Consider the following 22724-nt stretch of genomic DNA (forward strand, 5'->3'; position numbering starts at 1 on the left):
AAAAATCGATGGCGCGATATCGGTTAACTTTCGTCCATACAAATCGACCCTGGTTAATGTTTTCGCAACCTCTTCGTGTTTATCATAAATCTCTTTTGCATACAATCAACTAGCTACTTTAACATGGTACCCCGCTGCGTAGCCAATGTCAATAATGCCGAAATCGCTTAGTGAAAATGCTCCCTTATCGTAACTCATTTACGGGGTTGTACAATTAGTTAAAACCTGCTTACGACCACACTAGTCCTTTTTGGGTTTGCTACTTGCCAAATTGTAATTTTCCTGTGGGGTATCTACAAACACACATGTGTATATATGTACATGCGATGAACGCTTAAATTGCAGTAATTAATGAGTATCAGTTGCTTCTATCAGTATATATTCGTATGACAGATTGAATTGCATATAAATAGGTTGGTGCAACAAAGGATATTAATACTAAAGGCGGTGCCACAATGAAATTTTTCATATTGATGCGTTTAACACAAGCTTATGCATTCCAATAACATCGCCACAATCAACCAAGATGTTGCGTTTGTAAATATGAAGGAACTTCAGACGTGGCAATTGAAGTTTATTACTCTTTGCTCATTCACATACAAAATTTCGCGGAGCACTGGTATAAACATTATCCCCTTACAACAAAGATACTTGCTAACATATTTTGTGTCGTATTCATTTGTCATATTACAGTTTTTACCTGCGAAAAATGTTAGAAAATTTACCAACCAGTAGGAAAAATAATTTCACTTGCAAAGTGTGTCAACACCCTTAACCAAAACAAATGTCACATTCTTCTTCTTCTTGTTGTTGTTGTTGTTGTAGCAATGCTCGCCCCACCTAATAGCCGCGACCGATCACAAATTGTCATCAATATCCTCTAACGGGAGTCCAAGGAAACTTGCCGTTTCAACAGGGGTGGACCATAAGGAAAGGGGTGTTAGAGGCGTTGGTTCCACATTACAATTAAAGAGATGGTTGGTGTCATGTGGGGACACATTGCAAGCAGGGCATACATTTTGTATGTCGGGGTTGATTCTGGATAGGTAAGAGTTTAACCTGTTACAGTATCCAGAACGAAGTTGAGCAAGAGTGACACGCGTTTCCCTGGGGAGTATGCGTTCTTCTTCTGCGAGTTCTGGATATTTTTCTTCAAGCACTGGATTCACCGGGCAATTCCCGACATAAAGGTCCGACGCCTGTCTATGGAGTTCACCAAGGACCTGCTTGTGTTTTTCCGCTTCATACGGCTGGGTTCTCAGGTGCCGTATTTCCTCAAAATGCTTACGGAGATGACTCCTTAGGCCCCTAGGCGGTGCTGGTTCGTCAATCAGATGTCTGTTGGGATGCCCAGGTTTCTGGGTATTCAACAGAAACTGTTTGGTCAGCATCTCATTTCTCTCCCTGATGGGGAGTATTCTCGCCTCATTATGCAGATGGTGTTCTGGGGACATAAGAAGACAGCCCGTGGCGATTCTGAGAGCAGTATTTTGGCAGACCTGTAGTTTCTTCCAGTGGGTGGTTTTTAGGCTTGGCGACCATATGGGTGACGCGTAGCACGTAATCGGCTGGCTAATTGCTTTGTATGTGGTCAAGAGCGTTTCTTTATCTTTTCCCCAGGTACTGCCAGCAAGGGATTTGAGGATTTTATTACGGCTCTGAATTCTTGGAACAATTGCGGTTGCGTGCGCACCAAAATGTAGATCCTGATCAAACGTCACACCCAAGATTTTGGGGTGTAGGACAGTCGGTAGCATAGTGCCATCGACGTGGATGTTCAATATGGTCGACATTTGGGGCGTCCATGTTGTAAATAAGGTCGCGGAAGATTTAGTCGGTGACAATGCCAGGTTTCGCTAGGCGAAAAAACTGGAGAGATGAGGGAGATAGCCGTTTATTTTATTGCATAGCTCATCGATCTTTGGGCCTGGGCCTGTGGCCATTATTGTGCAGTCATCGGCGTATGAAACGATTGTGACTCCTTCCGGTGGTGAAGGTAGCTTAGATATGTAGAAATTAAACAAAAGCGGGGATAGGACACCACCCTGTGGCACCCCTTGTTTAATTCTCCTTTGTTTTGATGTTTCGTTTCTGAATTGCACCGATGCCTGCCGACCACCCAGATAATTTGCGGTCCACCTTTTAAGACATGGGGGAAGGGTAGACCCTTCCAGGTCTAGCGGTGATGGTAATTGGTGACGCGCTGAGTTTGTGTTTATGTGCGTGTCTATTGGCTCTCCGTCTATCTTTGTCGACCGTAGGATGCATTATATATTGTCGGCAGAAAGCGCTCGCGCATTTTTTCGCATCCGACAGCACCTTATCGCCAAAGGCGATGGAAACTTTGTCTTTGTGCTTAGTCGGATTCGATAGGGACTTTACGGTGGACCAAAGTTTACCTACACCGGTAGAGAGGTTACAACCTCTTAGGTGCTCTTCCCATTTCGCCCGCTTGTGTTCGTCCACAAGCAATCTGATGCGTTGGTTTATATCCCTTATTTGGGGGTCGCCTGGATCAAGCTGTCTTATAAGGTCGCGTTCCCTCGCTAAGCTCGCGGCCTCCGCCGAGAAGTGGGGCCGGATTTCGGGAATTCTCCCGGCGGGAATGAAATGTGCCGAGGCGGATTCAATGACTATTTAATTCGAGACTTACCCGGGTATTTCAGGGGGTTGCCGCCGTGTGGAGATGGTTGGTGATGATGTGGTGATGGTGGGGATGCTGATATGTGGACACTTTGTTGGCGCTGTGTTGAATGCGCCTCTTACCGAAACCCCGATCGCGCGCAACTCCGATGCAGTGGTTCGGATGTTGTGCAAAAGCCTCCTCCAAATGTTTTCGCCACCAATAAAATACCCGTTTCTTTAGCTTATAGATATGGAACGATTGTCAGCAGTAACACCCTTGCCGGGAATATAATCACCCAAACCAATCGTAGTCAGTGCACTGAAGCAATAATAAAATGTGTCCAAAGCACCCCAAGTCGGTTCGATGTATGCGAAAACCGCCGTCGATATTGCAAGGAATGAGATACTCACAATGAAAGCTCCGATGAATAATGCCTCAAGGAGACCCGGTATATTTGTATGCTGCTTTAATTGAATTAACAAAGCCTTGTCTTCATTTATATGTAATTTTGATTTCACTTTTATTCACATAGAATATGTATTTTGTACAGGAGATTTCATCAACCACCAAAATGACCGAATCACAAAGGTTACGTTAATTATAATAAAGTAAAGAGAAAACTGTGTACTTTTTATATTATATATTGAAAAGGAGAATGATCACAATAATAATTTTTTCACAAGCACGGAAAAATGTTAAGCTGACCAAGATCAAAAACTTTTTTTTATATACATTGCCAAAAAGGTGGTGGTTTTTTTTGACAGGTGGCGATCGTGCCAGATCGCCATCCTGTACTTGCGGCGAATTCGGATTGGTGGATTTTGCGCGGTGGAGGCTGCCACACGTCCATTAGGATTCCCAATAGGGAATTCAAGGGTAGATACAATGCATTGATTCTAGGGATATTTAAGTATAAATTACAATTCAATAGATCGAATACAATACAAACTATGGGTTGTAAATAAATTCAGAGATATACGTATGTACAAGGAGGAGAGGGGACGGGTGGCAACCTACGCCGCGTAAACATCCTGGCCCGCCTAGGCGTACTAAGCGCCTAAAGTGTGTTGCAGCTCGGTTAGAGCCCGGACGGCTTCCTTGATGAGAATCCTTCCAACCTTTTTTTTGTACGTGGATGTGCGCAATCCGGTTGCGGTGCATCGTATCGTGCGATCTCCAACGGTGGGTCGCGGGGTTGAATGCGCGTTTGGCGCGCGACCATTAGCCATAAGTAGTCTGCTGTGGACGTCGGCGACGGGGATATGTAGCGGCGTGGTTGTGGAAGGGATTCCTCTACGGGCGGTGCTTGGCGGCCTCCGGTGTCGCGGTGTAGCAGAGTGTGGTGGAAGCTCCCGCAGTCCCGGCATCGTTCGTTTGAGTTGCAGTCGTGGGTGCGATGCGATAATGCTAAGCAATTTGCACAGAATTGGTGTGCCTTGACGATGGTCTTCCGTTGGTGAGCTGGCATTGCCTTGAAGAGAGGACGCACCGACAGAGCGTGATGTTGTAGGCATAGCCGGCACTTGCGGTAATCGGCCACCGTGGGTTTGATGCGTCGTGACGGGGCATCGGGCACTATGACTCGCGATTGCAGCGAACGGCGTGGTGCTGGCACAGGAGGGCGCTGACGATCCATCTGAGGAAGATAGGATAGAAGTACGTGAGGTTGGAAGTGAGCGTTGGTAGGGGTTAAGATTGTTTCTGTTGATTTTACGATAGCACAGGGAGTTGGACTGTATTATGTTCTGGGGATGTTACTGAGCCTTGTGGGCCTGAGTCAGGCTCAGAGGGCGGTAGAAAGCACAATTTTGTGATGGGCCTGGTGAGTACGCCATTCTGGGTGCGTACGTCGACTACTCGGATATGGCCGTCTCTTCCGAGATGGGTGTCTTCCACGCGTCCTAGGCGCCACTCGGTAGGGGGTAGGTTGTCTTCTTTGATGACGACTAGATTGCCGATTTTAGGGGGAGGTTGAGCGGTTTGCCATCGATAACGCTTATGCAACTCCATGAGATAGTCATTCTTCCAGCGTTTGCTGAATTGGTGATGTAAAACTTTCAACCGGTCCCAACCGTTGATCATAGAGAGGTGTTCATAGTTCGGCTCGGGGATGGCGAGGAGGGGTGCGCCTCGGAGAAAATGGCCAGGTGTGAGGGCGGTGAGATCCGCTGGGTCCTGGGAAAGCGGGGAGATAGGGCGAGAATTGAGAACGGCCTCGATACGAATTAATAGATTCGAGAATTCTTCAAAGGTGAAGCTGTGTGTTCCGGCAACCTTTTTAAAATGGGTTTTAAAGCTTTTGACGGCAGATTCCCATAATCCGCCCATGTGGGGTGCGCCGGGGGGTATAAATTTCCAATCGATGCCTTGTGGCGCATACTTTTGGACAATATCTGTCGAGACTTCGTTGAGGAAGGTGACGAACTCTACTTCGGTAGCTCGCTTAGCACCAATGAATGTTGTGCCGTTGTCGCTCATCATTTGCTTCGGGTACCCTCGACGCCCTACAAACCGGGCGAAGGCAGCGAGAAAAGCCTTACTAGTGAGATCCGAACACAATTCCAGGTGGATCGCCTTGGTAGTGAAGCAAACGAACACGGCCACGTAACCTTTTACGAGGGTTGGAGATCGGAGCATCGAAGCTTTAATTTGAAACGGGCCGGCGAAGTCTACGCCAGTAGTAGTGAAGGGGGGCGCGAAAGTGCATCGTTCGGGGGGTAAAGCTGCCATTATTTGGGACTGCGTTTGTCGCTTATGGATGGTGCAGACTTTACACTGGAAAATACATTTTTTCAGTTGAGGTTTGAGTCGGGGGGTATAGAATTCCTGCCTCATAGCTTGTTGCAGGAGGCGGACTTCCGCATGGAGGAAGCTCTCGTGCAGGAACCTTATATAAAGGGTAGTAAATTTAGCCTTTTCGGGGAGAATGATGGGATGACACTCATTGTAGGTCATGTCGGCGTTTACTAATCTTCCGTTGGCCCGGAGAATCCCGTTTGTGTCCAGGAAGGGGTCAAGTGCCAGTAGGGGGCTTCGCTTTCCGATTGGTTTTGAATTTTCGAGGGAGGCTCTTTCGGAAGCGAAGAATTTCGACTGAGTCAAGCTCAGCAGACGGATTTTCGCGCGCATGACGTCGGCGTAAGAGAGGGCGGGATCGTTAGGGGTACGACTGCCTCCTACGGCATTTCTCAGCCGAGTTACAAATTTTAACACGTACGCTGTTACGCGTAGGGCGCGGGAATAGGAGGAGAACCGTTCCAATAAGTCTTCTGACTCTTCCGCTGCATGCAGTGATTCGACTCGGCGAAGTTCGGGGGGTACAATATTTCTGGCCATTGGTATTGGCCAGTCCTCGGGGGGTCGGGAAAGCTACTCTGGACCATTCCACCATAGCGATGAGTTAGAGAGATCGTCGGGGCTGCATCCTCTGGTTCCAAGATCCGCGGGGTTGTCTTTGCTTCGCACATGTCGCCAAGGGACATTTCCAACGAGGTCTATGATCTGCGCTGTTCGGTTAGAGACGTAAGTTTTCCACGAGTGGGGTGGCTTTTCCAGCCAGGCTAGCACGATTTCCGAGTCGGACCACATGATTAATTTTTTTTGACTTAGGCCGAGATGGGGTTGGACTACTGCGACTAATTTTGCTAATAAGAGCGCTCCGCATAGCTCCAGGCATGGCAGACTAATAGTTTTGAGAGGAGCCACTTTGCCTTTGGACACTATAAGGTGAGAGTGGACCTGAGTACCGACGGTACTTCTTAGGTACAGGGTTGCGCAATAAGCCTTTTCTGAGGCGTCGCAGAATCCGTGGAGCTCAACGTATTGATCGGGCGTAAGATTCATCCATCGGGGTATCTGGATGGCTGAGATAGAGGGAAGGTTTTGAGAGAACTGCGCCCATTTGGCTAGACGGATGGGTTTAACCTTCTCGTCCCATTCGGTCCCATCTAACCACAATTCTTGCATGAGCATCTTCGCTTGGATCATTATGGGCGTCAGCCACCCTGCGGGATCGAAAAGTTTCGCAATAGAGGAGAGGATTTGCCGCTTCGTGGCTGCAGTGGATGCCGGATTTGAGTCGACGGTATACGAGAATGTATCCGTTAGGGCGTTCCACTGGATGCCCAGGGTCTTGGCTGTGCTAGTCTTTTCGAACTCGAGAAAGTTTGTTTCCAGCAGATCAGTTTTCGATATTTTTTGGAGGATGTTGGGATGGTTTGCCGTGATCTTTTTTAGGGGAAAGCCGGCTGAATTGAGAGCGTCTATAGTCTCTGTTAGGGATTGCTCGGCTGATTGAAGATCATGACTGCCAGATAAAATATCGTCAACATCCGTCTCGGATTTTAGTATTGGGGCTGCGCGTGGATGGGAATCGGCTATGTCTTTCGCCAGCTCGTGTAGAGTGCGAATAGCCAGGAAAGGCGCGCAGTTAACCCCGAAGGTGACCGTTTTTAACTTATAGTCCTTAATTGGACTGTGTTCGGGGGTTCGGAATATTATCCGTTGGTAGTCTCGGTCATCGGGGTGCAAGAGAATTTGGCGGTACATTTTCTCGACGTCGCCATTAAACACATATTTATATGTTCGCCATTTCAGCAACATAAGTCGGAGATCGGGTTGGAGGGTTGGTCCGGTACATAAAACATCGTTGAGGGAGTAACCGGAACCCGACTTTTTGGAGGCGTTGAACACAACTCTGACTTTTGTTGTCTTTTTATCTGGCCTTACGACTGCATGGTGAGGGAGATAGAATGAGCAGTATTTACCCAGGGATTCTACTTCATTGGGACTGCATTCTTCCATGTGGCCTAGGGACAGATATTCCTCGAGTACCTGGTCGTATTGCTGCTTGAGATCGCCCTTTTTTGCGAGAGTACGTTCCATGCCATGGAACTGTCGTAAGGCTGCAGTACGGGATTGACCTAGGTCGATATCGTTCGGGAACGTTGGTTTAAAGGGGAGCCGAACCATATATCGACCGTCATCCATGCGAGTGGTCGTGCTTTGATAAAAGTCTTCGCACATTTTATCTTCTGGGGTTTCCCCTTGCGTTCTGGGTATTTCTTCGATTTCCCAGAATTGCCTTAGCTGTTCATTCAGCTGGACATTCGTGACTTCCCACGCTTGAGAGGAGTGTGATCCGACCTTTTCGGGGGTTTGGTCACTTATTATCCAGCCAAATATCGTGTTTTGTGCTAGCAGTGTGGGCGAGATCTTTTCTATGCCATTTAGCATGATTTGAGGGATGAGATCGCTGCCTAACACCAGATCGATTTTGGAGGGATTCTGAGAATTCTGGTCTGCTAGCTTGAGGTGTGACCATTTACGTATTTGGTCGTTATTTAGCGTGAGTGTTGGGAGCTGCCTAGTGAGTCGAGGTAGCACGATTGCCTGGGCCTTTATTTTTACCTTGTGGTCATTTGAGACTAGGGTCAGTGAGCATAGCTTGTTGGAGGTTTGTACTACTCCGCCTCCCATTCCCGATATTTCAAATAGGGAGTGGGTATATGGGAGGCCTAGCTTGATTTGAGCTTTCGACGAGATGAAGCTACGCTCTGACCCTTGATCCACTAAGGCTCTGAGCCTGAAGCAGTCCCCTCGGTGTTCTATGGACACTATCGCTGTGGGGAGAATGATCTTGCTATCATTTTTCGCATACAAAGATTGAATGCGGGCAGCGTTTGAGGTGGTGGGAAGTTCCTCGTTGGGATCTGTGTTGGTAACGTCCTGAGTAGTTGCTACTTGGGCTGCCGTTCTTCGAGGGCCATTGGTTTGGTGTGATATTCCGGTATCGTGGAGGGTGGAGTTGTGGCGACCTTGGCAGTATAGACACGTTCCTGTGCTTGTGCAATCTTTTACGAGGTGGGTTTGTGACAGGCAGTTTTCGCAGAGATTGCTTTCTCTCACGAATTTTTTCCGTTCGGGGATTGCCAGCAAGCAGCTTTGTAGCTTGTGGGAGTTCTGCTTGCACTTTCTGCAGGCGTATACTTTTTGATGCTCGGCCACATGAGCATTTGTGCGAGTTTGAGAGTAGTTGTTGTTCTGCGGGGGGTTGCGGCTTTGGTTAGGGGTTTGAGCCTGCCTGAACTGGGGATTGTTTTGACTTGTGGGAGGCTTTGAGAAATTAGTGGAGGGTGGGTTATATCGGGATTTGGCTGGTCGCCATTGATCCACCCTTTCCACTATCTCGTAGCGAGTAGTCAAAAACTGATCCATTTGGGACCAGTTCGGTAGGTCTCTTCTGGAGCTTAAAGACTGCTCCCAAAGCGCAACTGTATTTTCCGGCAGTTTTGAGGTTACCAGATATATTAATATGGGGTCCCAACTGTCTGTCGAGACTTGTTGGGTTGCTAATATCTGGAGACAGTTATTAAAGGAGGATTGTAATCGCTGGATGTCTTCGCTGTTTTCAGTCGGAATGGGCTTGAGGTTCATGAGGGCTTTTATTTGGTTGTCGACCAGGACTCTTTTATTTTCATAACGGGATTTAAGAGCTTTCCAAGCCAGAGCAAAGTTGTCATCACTCAGTGGAAATTGCTTTACTATCTGACCGGCTTTCCCTTGGGTTTTGTACCTGAGGTGGTACAGTTTTTGGGCGCTCGAGAGTTTGGGGTGGTTGATATAGACCGCCGTGAACATGTCAGGAAGGACGGCCATTGATCATAACTCCCGTAAAAGACTTCGGTGTCACAGGCGGGTACTTTGAGGTGCATCCCGGAATTTTCTTGGGGAGTGGTAGTTGTAGCGGGGACGGGATTGCTTAGTAACCTTAGCTGGAGCTGATCGCCTATTCTTGCCTTTGTGTCTTCATATGCTATAAGGCAGTCGCGGTAATTATTGAAGGCTGAGGCCTTAAAGTCGACGGGAAGATCGTTGTCATCAGATTCCACGACAGCGTCATATGCGCTCTGTAGCCTTTCCCAGAACACATCGATATTTTTATCTTTTATTTTTAGGGATGCCTCGGTGTTATCTTCGATCTGGGTTGTGCCGAACCGAGCGCAATAATCAGTAAAGAGATCCGTTTCGGATATAAATTTATTTTCGACCACGGCAGCCATTCTGAACAGGGACTTGCTTAATTTTATTTTAGCTATTTTGGTTATTTTCTGGGACTGCCTGGTGTTTATTTATGAGGGAAAACCAAAGGGATAAGTTTTACTATTTGTCGATAGTATAGTAGGCTGGGACCAGTTAGACTCAATTGGGAGTAGTCTGGGATCAGTTGGAATGACCTGCAGAATTTGCTGCTGGGTATCTCAAACAATGTGAATGTGGCTGAATTTTTTGCTGGGTGTCGCTAACAATGTAAAAGTGGGGATATGTATTTAAATTATACCGCAAGGGACTCAAGTATTAAAGGGCAATGAGTTAACTTTGTGCAATTGTGTGTGGGATTTGCCTCGAAATTTTTTAATGCACCGCTTTTATGTACAGGTGTATATTGGGGTTAGAATGTACATATACATATATATAAAATGTATTTTTTGGCGGGAAAATATAATTCTGGCGGGAGAAATTTGTATTTGGCGGGAGCCACCAAAATTTATTCGTGGGGATATACCGAATATATGTATATGTATGTATATTATTGAAAAAAAAAAACGCTGGTTCCGTCAATGGCGACGAAGGACCATTATTTAATTCGAGACTTACCCGGGTATTTCAGGGGGTTGCCGCCGTGTGGAGATGGTTGGTGATGATGTGGTGATGGTGGGGATGCTGATATGTGGACACTTTGTTGGCGCTGTGTTGAATGCGCCTCTTACCGAAACCCCGATCGCGCGCAACTCCGATGCAGTGGTTCGGATGTTGTGCAAAAGCCTCCTCCAAATGTTTTCGCCACCAATAAAATACCCGTTTCTTTAGCTTATAGATATGGAACGATTGTCAGCAGTAACACCCTTGCCGGGAATATAATCACCCAAACCAATCGTAGTCAGTGCACTGAAGCAATAATAAAATGTGTCCAAAGCACCCCAAGTCGGTTCGATGTATGCGAAAACCGCCGTCGATATTGCAAGGAATGAGATACTCACAATGAAAGCTCCGATGAATAATGCCTCAAGGAGACCCGGTATATTTGTATGCTGCTTTAATTGAATTAACAAAGCCTTGTCTTCATTTATATGTAATTTTGATTTCACTTTTATTCACATAGAATATGTATTTTGTACAGGAGATTTCATCAACCACCAAAATGACCGAATCACAAAGGTTACGTTAATTATAATAAAGTAAAGAGAAAACTGTGTACTTTTTATATTATATATTGAAAAGGAGAATGATCACAATAATAATTTTTTCACAAGCACGGAAAAATGTTAAGCTGACCAAGATCAAAAACTTTTTTTTATATACATTGCCAAAAAGGTGGTGGTTTTTTTTGACAGGTGGCGATCGTGCCAGATCGCCATCCTGTACTTGCGGCGAATTCGGATTGGTGGATTTTGCGCGGTGGAGGCTGCCACACGTCCATTAGGATTCCCAATAGGGAATTCAAGGGTAGATACAATGCATTGATTCTAGGGATATTTCAGTATAAATTACAATTCAATAGATCGAATACAATACAAACTATGGGTTGTAAATAAATTCAGAGATATACGTATGTACAAGGTGGAGAGGGGACGGGTGGCAACCTACGCCGCGTAAACAATGACCTTACGGAAGGCACGCTCCCCTTGGCGGGCATCAGTCGGGATAGGGAGGGCGCAAAGCTGCTGTCTGTTGCAGATTTATATTCTTCCCACTTCCCTTTTTTGAAGTTTATGAAAGTGCGTTTTTCGGTGACGATGAAGTCGGCGGTACGCTCGAACGAAATAAGTATGGGCAGGTGGTCGGATGCCAATATTACCATCGGCTGCCTGTTGACGCAGTTTACGAGTTCTGCGCTCACGATTGATATCTGGCGAGCTATGACAGCTTCCTACCATACGTGTGGGGGCGTCTCCGTTTATTGTGCAGAACGTCGTTTCGTCTATTTGATCCGCCAACATCTCACCCCTACTGTCCGCCCGCAAGTTTGAATGCCATAGGTCGTGATGGGCATTGAAATCGCCTAAGATAATGCGATTGTTGCCAGAGAGTAAGGCCTCGATATTAGGGCGGTATCCACTGGGGCAACAGGTGACAGGAGGGATGTAGATGTTGATGATTTCTAGATTTGCATCGCCTGACCGGACAGATAGGCCTTGACGTTCTAAGACATTGTCACTGCGGTCGATGCCAGGATCAAATATATGATATTGCACAGAGTGGTGTATAATAAACGCGAGGCCGCCTCCATTTCCGCTCTCGCGGTCTTTCCTGTGGACATTATAATCAGAGCAGGTCTGCAATGCAGATCTTGCTGTGAGTTTAGTCTCTTGAATCGCAGCAATGCGGATGTTGTGCCGCTTCATGAAATCGACTATCTCCGTAATCTTCCCAGTTAGTCCATTACAGTTGAACTGCAGAATTCTGAAGTGCATGAGGGGTGACGCCGCCACTCTAGGGGTAAGTGAGGGGTGACTACGCCTAGGTTGTGGAAGGCCAGGACGCAATTGCTGTTGTGGCCTTGGGACTGGGCGCCCTTGGGCAAGCATTGGGGTACCCGGATGATTTGGGTTTGCGACCTGGCAACATGGCGCGATGAAACCCGTCGAGGGGTTGCCGTCGCGGAGACCAGAACATCTAGGAAAGTGGCACCACCCAAGGCAGGAGCTGCATTGAGCGGATGTCGCAAACCTATATATTCTGTGCTGGCAGACGGTGCAAACGGAGGCAGGGACTAAGAGTCTGTTTCCCTGACCTGCACGATTGCTGCCAGAAAAGAGGGGGGAGAAGAAGACGGGGGCAGGGGCTGATGCTCAGCACTGCTACCAGCTCTACTACGAAGGTAGTAGTTATGAGTGGTATCAGGTGTTTGAGTTGTTGGCGCCGTGGGGCGCGAGCAGCAGCGGGTACTTGTTGTGGCTTGCTGAGCAGCGAAGCTGCTGGAAGGTAGTGGGGATACGCTTAGGCGTAGACTACGGGACGCCCTTGGGCGTGAGCAGCAAGGAGCCACAAAAGATTTATAAAAGTTACGTGGACGTCGGGTTTTGGGATCAAGCCCAGAACAACCTGTCCGATGCAACCATCCCTTGCACGAGACACACTGAACAGAGTATGACCGTCCTAAAAAGATTCTTTTCTGGCAAATGCAGCAAAACCATTTCTCAGGACCGGGGTCAGGAGACGGGCCCGGATTGGGTTCGATACCTTCCCGGAGTAAGAGAATATGTAGCAGTCCTGCTGCAAGGAGCTGCTGGGAGGATGACAATATGTGGGAGGGACGAAACAAATTCTTCTTTTTATGCTTTGCTTGTAACAAAATTTGGGAGATGGCTACTTTTCAATATCAGATGGCGCCAGTGTCGCTCATTCTACCGTTCTCCATAAAAATGCGTGCAATCTACTCATAATGCATGAGCTTGTGTTAAACTCATCTATATGAAAAAGTGCTTATGTGTCGGGGCGTTAATACATCAAACCCTAAACTGACAACTTGAGCCGTATTTTTCAAAAAAAACCTATATTTTCAAGTAAAAAGCAAAAAAAATGTTCTACTAAAACGAATTCGAAAAAAGAAAAACTGTCTGAATGAAAGTTGTTGGAAATGTTCTGAATTATTTTAGCTGTAAAGAAAAAAAAATGTTCGATAAGAAATTTGTTAAAAATGATAATATAGTAGTTAGAAGTTCATTTTAGGCTAATTTCTCATAATTTAAGCCTGATATCTCTACTAAAAATCAAAAACACTATAGATATTAATACAGATTCTAAAATACCTTTAAAGTAAGCCCAATATGATATTTTTCCTATAATTCTATCAGAAGCTATGAAGATTTTTTGGCCAAACCCTACATTCAAATGCAAAATATCTATTGTGCAAAAGTGGGGACCTCGAAATCGGACTTAGAGCTGTGGTGTGGGTAGAGCAGCAATTTTTCTTAGAATCATCTGTAGATTACGTTTTTGCTATACTCCTGATAGGGAAAAATCCATCCATACAATTTGACCTGCTCTAATGTATATACATCTACATTTGCGTGTAAAAAAAAACATTTATTATCACTTAGATAATGTTTAGCGGCAATTATTGAAGACTCGCGGTAGTGGTTAAGTAACTCGCTACAAAACGGGTTGTGATTAATAGCGAAGATACGCACCTCTGGTAGTCATAATGTATAACCTATAGCTGAATAAGTTGCGATGAATCGTGGACAAACACACTTTTCGGTCATTGAAATTGATAAAAGTGTAGAGATAAATAGGAGAGACACATTTAAGCAGTACTAATTTTCTGCGCAACAATTTTATAAGTGTAGATAAAGTTATACATTTAGCAGTCCATATTAAGCTTAAGTGCACATGTATATACATGTAAAAACACACTGCTAATAAAATCTGAAAAACAAAAAAAGAAGAGAAGGAAAAAGAGCAGTATAAGAACAAAGTCGATAACGATGCGGATGATGATAATAACAATGCGTATTATTATCGTCACAGTTGGAAGAACGGGGCAAGGCAATAAAGAGAAGGAAAGAAAATGAACTGAAGGGAAAAGAAAAGAAACTAGGGAAGGGAAAGGAAAGATTAGAAATTAAATTAAAACCGAATTCGTGACTTTAACCGGTTCAATTTGTTACAGAAGAGCTTTCGGTTTCTTATCAACTTATTGTTAGTTTGTTAACATCGAACTATCAGCTTTTTATAGAAAAGTAACCAATTTATTATCGTCAAGTTATCGGTTACCATTTTGTTATTGAAAAGCTGTCCACCATTTATTTAAAAGTCATCGATATGTAATCAAAAAGTTGTCGATTTGTTATCGAAAGTTATCGATTAACTATCAAAAATAAAACAAGAATACGCAAAGAATGGGCGATGATAAACAGATAGCAAAACGATAGCTTAAAATGAAACAAAGAATGCAACAACACATTACTTATCACTGATAAGGTGAAAAGCTTAAGACTACAACTGTTAAGCAGGCGAAACTATAGGAAACCGACTTCAGAGCTCTAAGGGACATTAGAAGAAGTTATAGACTTCTCAAGACAAGATTTTAAAAATCGGTTGGCAAGCGACCACGTGGCGATTTTAAGAAATGCCGGCTGTTTCTCTCAACATACATATATATGCTTTGAGTTAAGGAGCGGACTTTTGCAGCATTTTTTATCGAGCCAGTCTAATTTAGAGTAAATTTCTAAGATTGCAAAATTTTTCCATATTTATTTACCAATTTTTGTTGTTCGAACCGCGATATTTATTTACCTGAAAATCTAGTCCATTACTTATGTATATAAATAACTGCAACTACATAATCATAAACAATAACAAGTTTTCAATTGTAAGATATGCAAAATATGCTAAGGCAATAAACAAACAGAAACAATAAAACATCAACAAGTAAACAAACAATAGTGAAATACAATAATAGAAATAAAAGTTTTGTGTACATTACTAGAATAATGAGAAGAAGCAGACAAAATACATTGCGGCAATCGAAAATATGTACACTTGTACATATGTTAATGACAACCACTGTATAGACATCGCCTATTAGGCGTTGATGCTTAACTATTGTAAAGCATTTTGCATTCACGTTGAGTAATCAACAAAGTCATAAATCGATTGCCCTTAAACGATTGAAATGATGAAGTGTTATGGCAGATGAAGCAGGGGCCATGCAATGGGAAGCTTTGGCAAATGACGTTATGTTGTCATTAATTTGCGGCTAACATTAAACGCACAAATACTTTTACAATGCATTGAAAGTGTAGAAGGATAATTTAATTTTACATATATATAGTATATAAGCACTCATGCATAAGTTTGTCTTACTAAACCATTGTTCAGATATACATATGTAATTATATATCTGTTTATCTTTCGACACAATTGTTTGTCCACGTAAACACTTGTACTTGTAAGTAATTAAATTAAAATACAACCTATTCTAAGTATAACATAATATGCATGTACGATTGAATGTGCGCATCGTTGATTAGCTTCCATCTCTATCTCTATTTATAGTAGCTGCAGTTTGTTTGTAAACATGTGTGCACGAGTACACTTGAAATTAAGCCGGTTGCGCCTAAAGTTATGCCACATTTAATCAAGGACCTAAAACATCTTCATTACATTTGTGGTCGCACAGTGTGTCGAGACAAAGAGACAAAACGAAATGAACACAAGTTATTTATTCAGACGCTTAGATGATGTTTAATGAAGGGTTAGGTTAAAGCGCGCCTAAACGTATATAAAATATACTTACGTGCCCAAAGATTAAATCAGTAGCTGTTTTTATACTCAGTTGAGCAGAGCTCACAGAGTATATTAACTTTGATCGGATAACGGTTGGTTGTACAGGTATAAAGGAATCGAGATAGATATAGACTTCCATATATCAAAATCATCAGCATCGAAAAAAAATTTGATTGAGCCATGTCCGTCCGTCCGTCCGTCCGTTAACACGATAACTTGAGTAAATTTTGAGGTATCTTGATTAAATTGTATGTAGGTTCCTGAGCACTCATCTCAGATCGCTATTTAAAATGAACGATATCGGACTATAACCACGCCCACTTTTTCGATATCGAAAATTACCAAAAATGAAAGAAATGCCATAATTCTATACCAAATACGAAAAAAGGGATGGAACATGGTAATTGGATTGGTTTATTGACGCAAAATATAACTTTAGAAAAAAACTTTGTAAAATGGGTGTAACATCTACCATATTAAGTAGAAGAAAATTAAAAAGATCTGCAGGGCGAAATAAAAAACCCTTGAAATCTTGGTAGGAATACTGTTCGTGATATTACATATATAAATAAATTAGCGGTATCCAACAGATGATGTTCTGGGTCACCCTGGTCCACATTTTGGTCGATATCTGGAAAACGCCTTCACATATACAACTACCACCACTCCCTTTTAAAACCCTCATTAATACCTTTAATTTGATACCCATATCGTACAAACACCTATAGAACTAAGACCACGCCCTTTTAAAATACTCATTAGCACCTTTCATTTGATACCCATATCGTACAAACATATTCTAGAGTCACCCCTGGTCCACCTTTATGACGATATCTAGAAAAGGCATACACCTATAGAACTAAGCCCCACGCCCTTTTAAAATACTCATTAACACCTTTCGTTTGATACCCATAATGTGCAAACGCATTCTAGAGTCAGCCCTGGTCCACCTTTATGGCGATATCTCGAAAAGGCGTCCACCTATGGAACTAAGGCCCACTCCCTTTTAAAGTACTCATTAACACCTTTCATTTGATACCCATATCGTACAAACAAATTCTAGAGTCAGCCCTGGTCCACCTTTATGGCGATATCTCGAAAAGGCGTCCATCTATAGAACTAAGGCCCACTCCCTTTTAAAATACCCATTAACCCCTTTCATTTGATACCCATATCGTACAAACAAATTCTAGAGTCAGCCCTGGTCCACCTTTATGGCGATATCTCGAAAAGGCGATCACCTATAGAACTATGGCCCACTCCCTCATAAAATACCCTTGAATACCTTTCGTTTGATACACATGTCATACAAACACATTCCAGGGTTACCCTCGGTTCATTTTCCTACATGGTTATTTTCCCTTATCTAGTCACCATAGTTCTCAACTGTGTATGTAATGTTCGGTTACACCCGAACTTCACCTTCCTTACTTGTTTTTAATATATTTGGGAATCTCTTAGTCTGACTAAATGCTAGCAATTTATGAAAAAATAATTTTCACCTAAAATTATGCAATGTTTTTTACTTGTCTTTCTATTTGCATTAGAAAGTTAGTCGTGGGCAGAAATATCGTCATCGGGTAAAGCAATGGTTACTTCCTCAAGCGTACGCAGATTTGATAACGATTTATTTATCAAATTATAAAAAAAATTTCTTATATTGCCACTTAGCAGTCTTCAGTGTACATTTTATTTTCAAATAACAAAAGTCAAATACTTCACTCATACCCTTTCTATACTTACCTTTCATACTTTCTATTCTTACCTCATACCCTTTCTTTCTATACACAATACAACTTTCAACCCAGAACTTTTGTAGGTAAGCTCTGGCAATCAAAAGCATTGTCTATCTCGCTTTTGGTATTCACACCAACTAATTCTCAGCAAATATATGTATGTATTATCACAAAAGCAGAAATTCTTCGGTCCACTTAAACTCCTTAGGGATGTTACGGAATATAATTCAACGGCACAGGAACGTAACTGAAACAATTATAATAAAGGCGGACAAAATACGAAAAAAGTCCACACCCAGAATTAACCTAATACTTTTCACAAGATCTTCGGTTCGCTTAATCTGAATACCGAATTAGACTTTTCATTTTTGTCCTTTTTTTTCAAGATGTCCTTACTTAGAGGTACGAACGTTTTTCGGGTACATTCAATACCTCATTTTGCCACGAAAATAAATTTTCATTAAAGTCATATACCCGTTTGAAAGCGCGATCATTACCCCCATTTTCAAAATATTCCCAATACTTGTGATATATTGATATATACATTTTTGTACTCTACGTCCGCAGTTCGTGAAGTCCACTTTCTTATATATGGTTTGAAATTATGTAGCAGATGGAGTAGTCTATATAGTTCATTTTATCTTAAATTTTTGGTTTTAGTAGCTTAATATAACTTTATTTCTAAACCTGCCGCATGCATGTGCCTAAAAGTGAAAAAACTTGTGTATGGCGAAGGTATCGCAATCCTAATACAGTTTAGAGAACAATATATCCACTTCCAAGGGAAGTGCTCTAACAAATAAAACTAAATTATCAAAGAAATCAACTGCCCATATAAATAGTATAGGTTGCTTTGTAATAAAAAAAAGTTTTCGTAATGAAGAACCGTTGTGAATATAGCAGAAAAACGAGTTTTTAGAATTTTCCAGTACAAATATCTCTAAAACCAGAACCAGTTTAAAAATTTCGACACTGGATTTGGATTCAGCGTACTAAAGGCGTTTAGAAATATATTCGTCTATTTCTAGGTCTGCACATTTTTCAAATTTTGTCGACCTGTATAATTATTTGAAGTTGAAGCCTTTGCTTGAGAGGAATGCACTTAAACATATTTTCTATGTATATTATGTGTATAGCTACTCCAAACTTTAGCTGTTAACCTATGCGGAAATGTAAGATATGTTGCAAACGGAATTTAATATTTGACCTATTGAACTCAATTTACAAGAGAATGCATATATGGTCTGAGTAATATGTAGGAACGTGGTTTAAAATACACTCACATAAATCTCTATTACAACATACATTTGAATATTATGGCTATGGCGCAATCAACGTATGCTTCATTGGCAGGCGAAAGTATTTCGCTATAGATAAATGTGACTAACACACACATATATAGATATTTGTGAGGATACATATCTATACAAAAAGGTACTCAAATATGTATATGTTTTTGATGCCTAGAACTATTGTGGTCATACTCATTAATCACTTGGTAGCGGGCGGCATCAACATTGATATAGCAGCTGGAAAGGTAACTTAAGAATTTGAGGGGGTAGCACTTGCAATTTAAAGATGTATGTATCTTTAGTCATTTATTGCTCGTTTCAGCCTGAAAACTAATTTACTAACTTTTTAAATATTTAAGCAAAGTTTATGCAGTTTAAGTTACTTAAAAATTTGTGCTTTAATTCCCCAATACTTCGTAAACAAAACTTACAAAAAACATTCTTTTCTTTCTCACTCATTTCTTTTTCAGGGCTACAAAGTTTATTATACAACAAATCCTAATCAACCTGAAGCATCTTGGGACTCACAAATGGTGGACAATAGCGAATTAACAACAATTTCGGAATTAACGCCACATGCCATTTATACGGTGCGTGTGCAGGCATATACCTCAATGGGTGCCGGTCCCATGTCCACTCCGGTGCAAGTGAAGACACAACAGGGTGAGTAAATGTGGCTAAATAAGTTTAAAGTATTAAATGCGTTTTGGTTTGTCACAATACGATGACAAGATGCTTGAATCGTCTGCCAAGTTTGTTTAATTTTCTCTGATAAGAATGGTGTCATAACTGCATTCGCACCATTGGTTCATGCCATACGACAGTGGTCCGCCCAGGAGCTGCTTAGAACTTCGTAGAACGTGTAATTTTCCCCACATTTGAGTTATGTTTTCATTATTCAATGAGTTCTTTTTTGTCACATGAATGTGTGTGAAATGTTAATGAAACCTTATAGCTGGGACTTGTTTCCCAAAAACTAAGTTTTTTTTTGAAACTGCATTTACGCAGATTTTGGTGCACTTCTTGTAAAAATTTGAAAGATCACTTACAACGACAGATTTATGCCACTTTTAAAAACCCGTTTCCGCGACATGCAGTGAATGTAAAAATAAAATGATTTTTGCTTCTCCAGTAAAGTTTAAAATTTGTTTGGTTAGGGCGTTTTGGAATTAAGCTAACAATATGCAAATACATTTCATTTCATTTCATTTATTAAAAGAAATATATATTAGTACAATAACATCATGTATGATCTTTTATAGTACAACAGACATTAAATAACAGGATAACAATAAAACATTCAAGTTTTAAATTTAACACATTAACCTAACATATTTAAGGTATATAAAATAATATATGATGGAAACCAAAACAGATTCATAACAGAATATGCTCACTACAATTCATAAAGAAAAACAAGTAAGGACGGCTAAGTTCGGGTTTAACCGAACATTACATACTCAGTTGAGAGCTGTGGAGACAAAGTAAAGGAAAATCACCATGTTGTAAAAAGAACCTAGGGTAACCCTGAAATGTGTTTGTATGACATGTGTATCAAATGGAAGGTATTAAAAAGTATTTTAAGAGGAATTGGGCCATAGTTCTATAGATGGACGCCATTTAGGGATATCGCCATAAAGGTAGACCAGGTCTGAATCTAGAATTGGTTTGTACGATATGGGTATCAAATGAAATGTGTTAATGATAATTTTAAAAGGGAGTGGGCCTAAGTTCTATAGATGGACGCCTTTTCGAGATATCGCCATAAAGATGGACCAGGGGTGACTCTAGAATTTGTTTGTACGATATGGGTATCAAACGAAAGGTGTTAATGAGTATTTTAAAAGGGAGTGGGCCTTAGTTCTATAGGTGGACGCCTTTTCGGAATATCGTTATAAAAGTGGACCAGGGTTGACTCTAGAATGCGTTTGTACAATATGGGTATCAAACGAAAGGTGTTAATAAGTGTTTTAAAAGGGAGTGGGCCTTAGTTCTATGGGTGGACGCCTTTTCGGGATATCGCCATAAAGGTGGACCAGGGGTGACTCTAGAATTTGTTTGTACGATATGGGTATCAAATTAAAGGTATTAATGAGGGTTTTAAAAGGGAGCGGCCCTTAGTTGTATATGTGAAGGCGTTTTTGAGATATCGACCAAAATGTGGACCACGGTGATCCAGAACTTCATCTGTCGGGTACCGCTAATTTATTTATATATGTAATACCACGAGCAGTATTCCTTCCAAGATTCCAAGGGCTTTTGATTTCGCCCTGCAAAACTTTTTCATTTACTTCTACTTAATATGGTAGGTGTCACACCCATTTTACCAAGTTTTTTTCTAAAGTTATATTTTGCGTCAATAGACCAATACAATTACCATGTTTCATCCCTTTTTTCGTATTTGGTATATAATTATGGCGTAATTTTAGATATCGAAAAAGTGGGCGTGGTCATAGTCGGATTTCGGCCATTTTTTACACCAATACAAAGTGAGTTCAGATAAGTACGTGAACTGAGTTTAGTAAAGATATATCGATTTTTGCTCAAGTTATCGTGTTAACGTCCGAGCGGAAGGACAGACGGTCGACTGTGTATAAAAACTGGGCGTGGCTTCAACCGATTTCGCCCTTTTTCACAGAAAACAGTTATCGTCCTAGAATCTAACCCGCTACCAAATTTCACAAGGATTGGTAAATTTTTGTTCGACTTATGGCATTAAAAGTATCCTAGACAAATTAAATGAATAAGGGCGGAGCCACGCCCATTTTGAAATTTTCTTTTATTTTTGTATTTTGTTGCAACATATCATTACTGGAGTTGAATGTTGACATAATTTACTTATATACTGTAAAGATATTAACTTTTCTTTTAAAATTTGAATTAAAAAAAAAAAAAATTTTTAAAGTGGGCGTGGTCTTTCTCCGATTTTGCTAATTTTTATTAAGCAGACATATAGTAATAAGAGTAACGTTTCTGCCAAATTTCATCATGATATCTTCAACGACTGCCAAATTACAGCTTGCAAAACTTCTAAATTACATTCTTTTAAAAGTAGGCGGTGCCACGCCCATTGTCCAAAATTTTACTAGTTTTCTATTCTGCGTCATAATTTCAACTCACCTACCAAGTTTCATCGCTTAATCCATATTTGGTAATGAATTATCGCATTTTTTGTGTTTTTCGAAATTTTCGATATCGAAAAAGTGGGCGTGGTTATAGTCCGATATCGTTCATTTTAAATAGCGATCTGATATGAGTGCCCAGGAACCTACATACCAAATTTCATCAAGATACCTCAAAATTTACTCAAGTTATCGTGTTAACGGACAGACGGATGGACGGACGGACGGACATGTCTCAATCGAATATTTTTTCGATACTGATGATTTTGATATATGGAAGTCTATATCTATCTCTATTCCTTTATACCTGTACAACCAACTGTTATCCAATCAAAGTTAATATACTCTGTGAGCTCTGCTCAACTGAGTATAAAAAAGAAAAGTTTAACGTTAACAAATATTCGCTCCCAACGCTTACGAACGCTTACGAAAAACAATTAGGAAAATAAAAACGAACTTAGTATTAAAATCGGTTATATCTAAATATACAGTAAGCCATTTTCGGAAACAGAATTGCTAGTTAGGTACCAGAATACTTAAGATAATAATAATAATAATTGACTAGAAGATATGTAGGTAAACTCAGTTTCAAATCAAGACATTCATTGACGAAAAAACGAATATATAACATTCTTAAAGTTGCTTACTTAAGCTA

At 41.6% G+C, this 22724-nt stretch overlaps 1 protein-coding gene across 43 annotated transcripts in view; it reads left to right on the forward strand.

The window, feature by feature from the left end:
• Lar (tyrosine-protein phosphatase Lar) overlaps window positions 1-22724 on the forward strand; it is a 1659242-nt gene that overhangs the window by 1536591 nt on the left and 99927 nt on the right. For all 43 annotated transcript variants that reach the window (XM_067764572.1, XM_067764575.1, XM_067764574.1 and 40 more), the window contains one exon: window positions 19418-19610. In XM_067764572.1, the coding sequence (XP_067620673.1) occupies window positions 19418-19610 (193 nt within the window). The remainder of the gene's footprint in view (window positions 1-19417; window positions 19611-22724) is intronic.

Source organism: Eurosta solidaginis, chromosome 2, assembly GCF_040869045.1.
Source record: "Eurosta solidaginis isolate ZX-2024a chromosome 2, ASM4086904v1, whole genome shotgun sequence".
Classification (NCBI taxonomy): Eukaryota; Metazoa; Arthropoda; class Insecta; order Diptera; family Tephritidae; genus Eurosta; species Eurosta solidaginis.